At 35.9% G+C, this 11,595-nt stretch overlaps 1 protein-coding gene across 1 annotated transcript in view; it reads right to left on the bottom strand.

The window, feature by feature from the left end:
* LOC308694393 (beta-galactosidase-1-like protein 2) overlaps positions 1-9,006 on the bottom strand; it is an 11,751-nt gene extending 2,745 nt beyond the window's left edge. The window contains 13 exon segments of the mRNA XM_081371897.1: positions 1-70; positions 691-797; positions 922-1,002; positions 1,638-1,775; positions 2,045-2,129; positions 3,593-3,654; positions 4,158-4,239; positions 4,326-4,418; positions 4,516-4,624; positions 5,261-5,356; positions 5,932-6,000; positions 6,084-6,250; positions 8,969-9,006. Coding sequence (XP_081228023.1) covers positions 1-70; positions 691-797; positions 922-1,002; positions 1,638-1,775; positions 2,045-2,129; positions 3,593-3,654; positions 4,158-4,239; positions 4,326-4,418; positions 4,516-4,624; positions 5,261-5,356; positions 5,932-6,000; positions 6,084-6,247 — 1,156 coding nt within the window. The 5' untranslated portion in view covers positions 6,248-6,250; positions 8,969-9,006.
* Positions 9,007-11,595: the final 2,589 nt, after the last annotated feature.

The following is an 11,595-nucleotide window of genomic DNA, read 5'->3' as shown; positions in this document are numbered from 1 at the left end:
CATAGGACTGACCATTGTTGTGGTTTGCAGGAAGGTTCTCCATGCTGACAGGATCATCAGCTCGGAAATGCTATTGGACAAATAGTGTTTAGTCATTTTTAGGAACATTTCTTGCCAAATATGTTCTCATCTTTCTATTTTTTTCCTACAACATGAAGCAGCATATGCAAAACCACTGTTCTTTCCTAATATGACATTTTCTAGTGAAACAGTATATTTAATGGTAGGCCTAAAACTATGTAAACTGGGTAAATTGAAGCTCAAATGGTCATGCGCATGCTTGATGTGCGAAAACCAATGAGGTTTGTGCTCACGTACCAAGTACGCACAGTTTTGCTTCTGTTTAACATATTTAATGAGCTCTGTATAAGTATAGTACATTGATCAATGTTTATGTGAATCTGTTCATCATATAAAGTTTCTCTTCAAAAGACTTGGTTTAAACTTCTCAAATCATATGGATTATGTTTGCAATGTCTTTATAAACTTTTTGAAGCTTGAAAATTGCTTTGGAGACAATATTTAAAAAATGCATTTGTGTTCCGATGATGAACGAAAGTCTTGTGGGTTTTGGACATGAGGGTGAGTAAATGATGACAGAATTTTCATTTTTGGGTAAACTATCCCTTTAAGGAAAGTAAAGAAGTAGAAGAAAGAATGTAATAGTGTGATATGATACATTGTTCTTACTGTTTCTGCACACTGAAGACTCTCCCATAGAGAAATGTAATGAGAAACAATCACTGGCTCATATGCTCTTCTGCTCTGCACAGCTGGCGGCTCTGATATCGGCTCCTCTGTCATAGATAGAGACAGACCGAGATTAAGAGACAAGCAGAGAGGGATGGAGAGATTCAGCTCCATAAATACATTTTCAAATAGCAGATTATGTAAATCAGGGCCCACAGTGTAGAAACGTACTGTTGTAGGTGCTCAGCAGGTTTCTCAAGAGATGATACTTGGTTGTATAATCACCGCTCTCAGTCAATGGAGCATCATAATCTAAAAGAGACAATGTTTAAGTGCCAATCACTTTAAAAACACAGTTACAATACCCTTCAAATGTTTAGGGACAGTAAGATTTTTTAGACTTTTGAAAGAAGTCTCTTATGCTTACCAAGGCTACATTTATTTGATCAAAAATACAGTAAAAACATTTAAAATTACATGAAATTACATTTAAAATTACATGTGTCACATGATCCTTCAGAAATCATTATAATATGCAGATTTGGTGCTCAAGAAACATGTATTATTATCAACATTGAAAACAGTTATGCTGCTTTAAAGGGATAATTCCCCCAAAAATGAAAATGTTGTCATCATTTACTCTAGGGCTGTGAAACGATTAATCACATCCAAAATAAAAGTTTATGTTTACATAATATATGTGTGTAGACTGAGTATAATTATTTTGTATATATAAATACACACACATGCATGTATATATTTAAGAAAAAAGTGTAATTTATATATAAATATTTATATTTATATACTGTATAACAAATTATATATAAATGTATATACAGTATATGCATGCAAATATTTCTTAAATATATACTGTACATGCATGTGTGTGTATTATTTATATATACAAAATATTGTACCAGTGGTCATGAATATTAAAACTACAGTACCGTAGCTGCTTGTCTCTGGTTTGTAGGAGCCCAGGTCAACTGCGCCGTTCATGAATCCAAAGTTGGTTCCTCCATGAAACATGTAAAAATTTATGGAGATGCCACGATCCAGAAGCTCTCGCACTATAGAGATCATTTCTGTCATAACAGAAAAAAAGCAGACACATTATGTGTCAAAGCAGAGAGAATTTTTCACACAGTAAAGTATATACTGACAAGAGAAAATGGATCATGCACTGCTAGTACATTTTTTCATACATTTATACATATTGCATTGTCTCATGCAAAAAGTAAGTTTACAGTAGATAGAGATTTAAAGGCAGTGCTTATTCTAGGTGGTTTGTTCCCACTGGTAAACCGTCTGTGTCCATGTCTACATGCCCACTTTGATGAGGCAGATCCTATACCTTGCGCAGAGAAAACATGATGAGGTTCTCCCCAGACATCAAACCACCCGGACCAATACTCCATCACCATCAGCGGCTTCTTCGGCTGCGGCACAGAAAATGCTCTCAGACATGTTCAGGGGTGCGTTCTCCGATAACGTTGTCTCTTAGCGCGCTACGAAGACTCTTAAGGTATAACTTAACTGAAGGTATACCATTTCTAGGTGTGTTCCCCGAACCATACCTTAGGAAGCTGCTTAAGATATACCTTCTTACGTGCGACGTTACCCGGCGCTGTCCGTGGCGATGGTGCTGAATTGGTTGAAATCGATGGCTCGAGAATCAATTATTCTCTCGTGCAGGGGCTGTTTCACTGCATTAAGCTAGAAAGTGGTTTTCTTTATAAAATAATCACTTCAGAAATAGTTTAAATTGCATTTATTAGGACTCATGGGATTTTTTAAAAAATAATGCAAACTATAGGCCTACTAGCCTATACTTGCCTACATATTTTAAAATTATAGGCTATCATATATTGCTGCCATTATAACCATTTTAATTTTTTATGTGCTTTCTTCTCTTTCCCATTTTTGTTCGCTGAGGTGAAGCTGCGATGAAATATTGTTCTTGTAAATACTTTCCAGCATTTCAGTAAATAAAAGTGTACGTCACGTACGGTGCTCGGCAGTGATCAAAAAGGATTTAAACAGTGGATTTTGAATCTCTTTTGTAAACTCGGAGATGTGGATTCAGACGGCAATTAAATTACCACACGACCTGTTTGTCAAAAAACAGTAGGTAATAATTTGGACAGGGATTTTTACACAGGTTGGGTGAGAAAAAACACTGATATTATGGATTCGGACGGCACTAAAATAACCGACTTACCCCTGTACATGTTTAAAATACCGGACGAGCCCATGAGAAACATTAGCGTCCGAATAGGACTTAACAGTAGCCTATGCTTTCACTGGCCTTTAAAAGCGCTCTTTAATTAAAATAAATTTATAAAATTGTATAATATAATAATATAATTAAAATTCTAACAACAATCATTGTAATGACAATTTTATTCTTTGCATGAAAACAATTGAATTAGCCTAACTGAACACTGTCTGGGTGTATTAAAACTTCTGAATTATATTCATATAGACCTGCAACAGTGATAAGGTAAAGCTAAGAGTGGTCCAGACCAACCTTACGAACGTATGACTTACAGAAGGTATACTTAACTAAGAAGGTTTCGGAAACCACGTATTAACGAAAAGGTACTTCTTAAGGTACAACTTAAGAACGACGTAGCGTTAAGGTAGTTTCGGAGAACGCAGCCCAGATCTCTTTTGTGCTGCTTATATGTTGTAGGTTATTTAATATTTTATATAATCAAGTACTATTTGTAGGTATTTCATTGTTCATTAGGCCATATTTCTTTATCATACATCATCTTCATTAAGTATACGAGGTTTTACTTCGACTGTAATTATAGCAGATTTAAATGCAGATACGGACATTTTAACAAAGTAAATTGATGAAAACAATTCAAAATGTGAAACATTGTAAAATACTGACCTGCATTTCTGCTAAATGCTGTACATCACCTGACAATCTCTGCAGGTTCACTGTCTGCAAGACTTTTAGAAGAAGTGAGAACAATTCAATTTAATCTGTGGAAGAGGAACTTTACTTACCCTACACCACTGTTCAAGATAGTTCAAAAATCAATTTCAAATTATTTCAAAATTGTTCTTTTGAACTTTATATTCATCAAATATACTGAAAACACACAACTGTTTCCAACATTGATAGTAATTAGAAATGTTTCTTGAGCACCAAATCAATTTCTGAAGGATCATGTGACACTTAAGACTGGAGTAATGATGCTGAAAATTCAGCTTTGCATCACATGAATTAATTACATTTTAAAATATATTACAATAGAAAACATTTTATTTGATAATATTTTTGCTCAAATAAATGCAGACTTGGTGAGCATAAGAGACTTCTGTCAAGAAGATTCCCTCTGACCCCAAACTAATGAACAGTAGAGTAAGCAACATATCGCATTGATTATGAATATCACATTATTAAAAAGCAACGAGAATACTAAATAAATGAATGGATATATAAGCGTTACCTCCATCCACCGTTCCACATTTTAACCCTTCATGGTTATCTGATGTCATAAGAAACTCAGAGATTCCCCGGGACAGTAACGCCTGTTGATTTTCAGAACAAACTTTATGTATAAAAGAAATGGATTATTATATTGAGCAAAAGATAATGATTTCATTTTATTCCATACCTCTTTGATGAACGACAGGTATTTCTCATCCTTCGCATATGAACCATATTCATTCTCTACTTGAACAGCAATAACAGGGCCTCCATTCTCAAACTGCATGGAGAGCAATTGAGGCAGTTTCAATACAATAATTAACAATTACATTTATTTAATAATTTTCAACAAATAAAAACAGGTGAAAAAAAGGCACCTGGAGGGGTGTGATTCTTGGAATCAGATTATCAAAGTACGAGTTCACAGCACTTGTGAAACCAGAGTAGGTCGTTCTTAGTTTCATTTTCTTATCTTGCAGCAGCCAGCTAATTAAAACAAGATAAAAAAAAAGTATTACTAACACAAACCTGTGATATTAAACCTTTGGTGCTGTTCTTTTGTATTCCTTTTTCAAAACTGTCATTTTGTTTGCTGTTTGTTTTTTACTTCATCAAAATGCTACGGAACTTGGTAAAGGTTTTGGCACTTGTTGTGCCCAAAAAAAAAATCATGGACATTAATTCACGAAAAGGTTAAATGGTCCTGACTCCTGAAAAAATTGTCACATTTTTATTGTTAAACGTTTGGTACTGCGCACAAACAAATTCTTACTGGAAGCTCATTTTCTGAGATATCAGCCTCAAATTTGGAACACAACTTGTTTAGATTTATGGTTTTGATTTTCTCACAGTTTTAGAGTAAAGTGTGTTTAACAAATATACATATACATACATATAATTTAGTACCATAAAGTCCCTTTAAAATACAAAATATTAAATAAAAATATTATCGAACTAAACATATAGTACATTTATTTCATAAAAAAAAAAAAAAATGCGGCTTGCAATTTTGACAAGCATGAGAACAGTACCAAAGACTAAAGCAAACAAGAAAAGATGAACACACATTCACCACACACACAAAAATAATAATTATTTTCATAACACAGGTGATGCACTAACCTTGGTAAACCGCCCAAATCCCACTCAGCACATATATATGGCCCTGGACGCAGAATCACCCAGAGGCCTAATTCCCCTGCGAGACGAATGTACTCCCTTTAAACAAGCAGAAGAGTTTGATAAACTGATGATGAGTACACTGGTGAAAACAGAACATGAAATGTTTATTGCTGAGGCAAGCATCACTGTGGCTCATATATGGCTGTGAGAGTTTTCAAAGCCAATCTCTAAACATCTCTAAGCCAAACTTTGTCACTAATATTTTCTTCTTATTCTTAAAGTTCTTATAGGTCACATTTGGTGTCTTTAACTACTATGTACATACATCAAAACAAAAATTCTTCGGTACAAAACCCCCCCAAAATTCTGGTAGTGAGGTTGGATTCGGGACGGGTACAGTGAGCTACAGGTTTGGTGGTATGGTTAGGTTTAAGGGTGGGTTAAGATGTAAGGGAAGGATCAACAGTGTAATTATAGATTATTAATTAGAGCTCTAATTACATGCAGGTATTAAATATAAGTACAATGTAAAAAATATTGTGCACAATAAGTGCATTGTAGCAAATTATTCATCTAAATGTAGGTTCACAGAAGTTAAAGACACTTAATATAAAGTAGGAACCCCACCCAAAAAAAGAAAAAAAAAGAAAAGAAAAAGATGCATCACTTACTCCATATCCAGCTGCTCCTGAAAGAGATAAACTCCTCTTTCTGGTTCATGCAGATTCCATGGCACATACCTGACAGACAGAACGAATAAGACTCTTCAAGATGATTTTGAGAGGGAAAATAAAGTGTCCTTGAACACCTGTCATGGTCTTACGTAGTGAGAGTATTGAGACCACAGGCCTTCAGTTTCAGCAGCCGGTCTCTCCAGTGTGCCCTGTGGACCCGGAAGTAATGAATGGAGCCTCCCAGGATCAGAAACGGTGCTCCCCCTAAAGTGAAGTGGGTCGAGTCTGCCCTGAGTCCCTCTCTTTTTGACATTCTCTGAAAAAGAACAAGAAGATTTTAAAAAAATTACTGAATATTTTATATAAAATACCGTGCCTATGTTTACACTGGATATGAAAACGACAACAACATTTTGGTGCAGTTGTGCAGTTACTGCATTTTGTCTTTGCAGTGTCCCTAATATCAAATTTTTTTGTAAACAGCAATTTTGTCTCTTTTCCTAAGAGCACATTCTCCCTGTTTGTTGCTGTAAAGTTTGGCCTCTCTGTTGAATAAGAGCAGTAGTAGTAGTAGTAGTAGTAGTAGTCCCTTGTGAAAAAAAAAGTGTGCATAATTGTGCACTCGAATTGCTTAAGTGTCTAAACTGGAATTTCATCATTTCAAAAGTGTAATTACAAATATATTTCAATACATGACACAAGTTTCAATAGAAATGTATGTTTTTAAATTTATAAAGTATATTTTAGTTTACCATTTAACACTAAGACAACAGAAATAATAATGAAATTACACATAAAGATGTACAGTACTTAAGTTCATCTGATTGGATTTAATATAAATTTCAACTACGATACATTTTAACTTAATTGTAAATAACATGCAATTAAGTGTCTGAAAACATTGCATTTAATTCATACCATTTTAAAGCATATTATTTCTCTGATAAGTACTCTTTTAAAATTTTGCTTTTAACAAGGGTTAGTACTAGTTAAAACACTGAGCAATGAGCCTTTAATTAAATAGCATACACTACAGATAGCAAGACATATGTACAAATTACATATTAGCCAAACTAGGAGTCTTACCTTAAATTTAAAAAAAAAAAACTAAAATCATACAATGCAATTGCACTGGCTGTTATTAGGAGAGGAGCAGTAATCAAAGCTGTGGCCACTGTACCAGCTGGAGCAAAGGGAAATCAATGAAGCAATGTCCAGAATACACTGATACAAAGAGAACAATGCAAGCTTTGTTTAGAAGAGCAAACAAACATAGGTTCAAGGTTCAGTGTCACATTATCTGTCACATGTTGCAATATAGTGAAATGGTTTTCCTCTAGGTTATTGCCTACATTGCAACAATACCAACAACAAAGTTACAGTCCGTTTCTGTATGTAATGTATGTGTTTTTATACATAGCTTAAAAGTTCTACAGACTCATCAAGTGTCCTCATTTAATAGCCAGATTGCCTGAGGATAAAAAATTCATCTCAGTCTCTCTGTATTGCTTCTCAGGGTCCAGTAACGTTTCCAATGAAAATGCTGTGTCAAATATTATAAAAAAGGGCACAAAAAATCAAAGATCCAGTGACAAATAGAGGAATTTAGCCTTAGAATTTAGAGCTTTTTGCAGAGGTGTAAGGGGACAACACTGTTAAAAGCAGAGCTAATCCACGAAAAGCATCCGTGAACACATAGTTCACTTTCCTCTGATCCAGATGTGAAAGAGCAAAGTGCAATATGTAGTTAATAATAGTGTCATCTGTAGACCTATTAGGCCTATCGGCAAACTGTAAAGGGTCCAGACCACTCGGGAGAGAGGAACAAATATAAGCTCCGACCAATTTTTCAAAGCACTTCATCACTATAGAAGTGAGTTCCACAGGACGACAATCGTTCAGAGAGGCAGGAAAAGGGGTTTTAGGGACCGGGATGATAATTTAAGACTTACATCTTGTGGGAACAACACCCTGATTAAGAGAAAGATTAAAAATAAAAACTGGTGCTAATTGATTAGCACAGACTTGTAATACGCATCCATGGATATTGTCTGGTGCACATGCTTTCCTGATGTAACTTTATAAAGCTCCTTTCTTACATACATTTCAGTAATGACCAGATCTTCCTTTCCCCTAACAAAACCCAATATCTCATCCTTATGGTTTTCCTCATCTGTATTAATATTGCTAACCTCAAATTGTGAATCAAATATATTTAAATCATTACCTAAGGCAGTGGTTCTCAACTCCAGTCCTCGGGACCCGCTGCTCTGCACATTTTGTATGTCTCCTTTATTTAACACACCTGAACCAGATCAATGATCAGCTCATTAGGAGAGACTCCATGAACTGAACTGAGTGTGTCAGATAAGAGAGACATACAAAATGTGCAGAGCAACGGGTCCCGAGGACTGGAGTTGAGAACCACTGACCTAAGGAAGCATTTTTCAGTATTTATACACACGTATAGTTTGCTGTTGTGGTGGTTTGTGGTGGAAGACTAAATATAAGCATATACATATTATTATGCATGACCATGAGAGTCAAGGTTTCAATAGTTTTGTAACAAAAAAGTTTTTTTTTTTTTTTTTAATCCACTCTTTGAACAAATTACTTTTGCTACTTTGACCACATGCTGCCACCATGTGGTGTAAAACCACATCACACAAACAGAAAGCCATCTGAATTGCAGAAATGTCAAGATGTTCACAAATTTAACGTCTGTTTTAAATAAACAAAACAAAAACTGTATGTCTAAAAAGCAACCATTTCCTTATTTTACTAATAGCAACATAACAACAGAATTGATCACGATCACTCATAATTCTGAATGTGACTTATAAATGTCAAATCATTGAAACTTTTTTCCCTGCTCTGAAACAGACAGAAAACTGATTTGATTGGTCTTAGTTTGCTAAATGTAGAATAGGCCTACTTTAAAAAAACGAAGTAAATAATAGTCACTGGAAGAAGCTTCCAGTTAATTAACCTAAAAATAGTAAAATTTCAAGGACACTTTATATGTATCGACTACCGTTGAATTGGCTTGACGATCCAGTTTCACTCGATGTGTTTACGTTCCTTTTGTAACAGGAAGTCAGGGCGGGACATAGCGAAAAGCTTTTTAAAATGGCCAATAGCGTCCGTCTTACATGTAAACATTTAAAATGATCTTCTTTTATTTTACCGAAGTTTATGAGATCCTGTGTCAGCTACAGCCCTGATTCCAGCTTCGTATCCCAGTCCCTCGTCTGTGGTGCTGAGCGACATAGATAATACGAAATATCAAAATAACGAAAAAACAGCCGTGCAAAATACTCAAATTGAGTAGAAAATATTGGTTGACAGTCAAATAATGGAAACGTAGGTCTGTTTATATTCCTCCCTACTAGCAAAGAAGTATACTTGTCATTTCAACGTATTGCCTGTCATCTGTAATCAATTTCAGAAATGAGTCGGCTATAAATCATTGTTTATTCTTACGCTGCCGCACGTGTAACTTTTTTATTTAAAAAAAAGAAGAAAAAAGGACACTGATATTTTCTCATAGTCTGCTTAGCAGCACCTGCTCCATTGCAAACCGTGCTGCTGTAGTTCTCCTGTCTCAGCTGTATGAGAGTTTCAGTGGGTTCATTCTATGAAAGTAAAGGACATTGTAGTTCGTTACTGTAGTGTTCCTTCTCTTGTAGGCCTAGTGCATTTATTAAACTACACGTATCTCAGAACTAGATATTTATTCACGAGTTCACATGTTAATGAAATCAAATTATAATGTAATATTATAATGCGTATTTGGCTTGCTGTCCGGGGGGAGGGCTCCGAGCTCGGAATTCGGCCCGACCCCAGAGTACTCCCCCCTGTGAATGTATAGATCATGGGTATCTATGAGCAGACCCATCTGAATGTGAGGTGATGGGGTGGTGGCGGGATGCTGAGAAATTTGTCATGAGACAGGAGGTAAGGGAAGGCTTTATTTATGCTGGCTTCTTCTTGTGCTGCTCACCAGCCTGTACATGTACATCACTCACTCCTGATAACCGCAGTAATAAGAAACAAGGAGTCAATATGCAATTACACCACAAAATGCACCACATCCCCCTTTTTCTCAGGGAACAATACTAGCTATAAACAGGATATAAGAACACTAAATATAGCTCTTAAAGTCCACATAACAGGAACATTGTCTTTCTCATTTATAGCAAACATATTGTTAAATAAGCAGTTCAAAGCTTAACATGTCTAACCTTAATTACTAGGCAAACTTATAGTCAGTCCATACAGTAGTCCTGAAACCTCACAGGAACTTTCACGACCCGACCAATCCTGGTGATTGTGGTACTGGTTTTATGTAAGGCTTGATCTGGTACACCCTGTGCCAACCAACCTGACGCACTTCATGTGCCTCTGGGATGTTGGAGTGTACGCCGTCATTAGGCTCATCTGCAGGATCAAATGTTTCTGTGTGCTTGTGTATGTTGCCTTAGGTAGGGCCTGTTGCGACGAAATTGTCGTCCTGCTGCATTGACAACACTGTATGACCTTGGCTCATTTCGTTTGGAAACAGTCAGAGCCGGCCCGTCCATTAGGCGACATAGGCGGTCGCCTAGGGCCCCGCCTTGCCAGAGGGGGCACCTGTACCTAACAATAACTATACTTTATAAATCGTTAATTAAGCATAATATTTAAAATTCACTTAGGTGCGTGCATCTCGACTTCCGCAGTCAGACAAGCCCGACGCATTGCATGGACCTGACTAATCATGATACAGTTCACAGAGACGGTGAGTATCTAATAAATTACCCAGACCTACAACATACATAAAAAGGATAGCTCTGTATAGTTCAGACATGACAAATTTCCGAAAAAGATAATAAATACATAACAATAGAACGAATAAAATACGAAAACATAAGAAATATACACAGTAGCTCGTCACATGCTAATTTGCATAATACCGCCCGAGATATAGTGGGAGACCTCCGTAATTATGACAGTATTCACACACACGGATTCCACCACACTTCTCTCCAAAATGCTCACGTTTTAGAAACAAGAGACTTTTTTTTTTTTTGTGGTGCTCTTATCCTTTAGTAATGCTTAATTTCTTAGGCCTATATGAGGCATTTTGCATGACAGAAAATGTGCTGTCAAAAATAAAATACCAAATATTATAATCTCTATGGTAATATCGACTTCACATATTTGGATTGCCTTGTCTGTCATAACGTCACGAAGTCTCGTCAGAGTCGTAGTCATACAGCAATGCTATTTTTAGTTAATTGAAATAATAATATGTTAAACTGTGAGGCATCCAAACGCCATCTTTCTGGAGCTGAAAAAAGGAAGAGGAGAATGGTTGAGGAATAAAGACAAGCTCAAAGTAAAGGTGTGTTCTTCTGACTTCTATAAATAGTGCGTTATTTATTGCTGTATTATTAGTTTTACTAATAAATGTAACAATGCCCATGATCGCCGACAGACAGACAGACATGGAAAAATTGGGCCACATTCAGCGTGTTAAGAATTATCTACCCATGCATTTTGTATAGATTTTAATCCTCTGATGAAGTTATCGTAGTTTTTTTAAATTAAGGTGGACCATCTCAGACCTCAAAATGGCCGTTTTACCCCTTTTGATAGGCTATTTATGCAATTAATTTA

The sequence above is a fragment of the Scardinius erythrophthalmus genome, assembly GCF_964197995.2.
Source record: "Scardinius erythrophthalmus genome assembly, chromosome: 8".
NCBI lineage: Eukaryota > Metazoa > Chordata > Actinopteri > Cypriniformes > Leuciscidae > Scardinius > Scardinius erythrophthalmus.
This window is presented reverse-complemented; position numbering and strand designations above follow the sequence as displayed.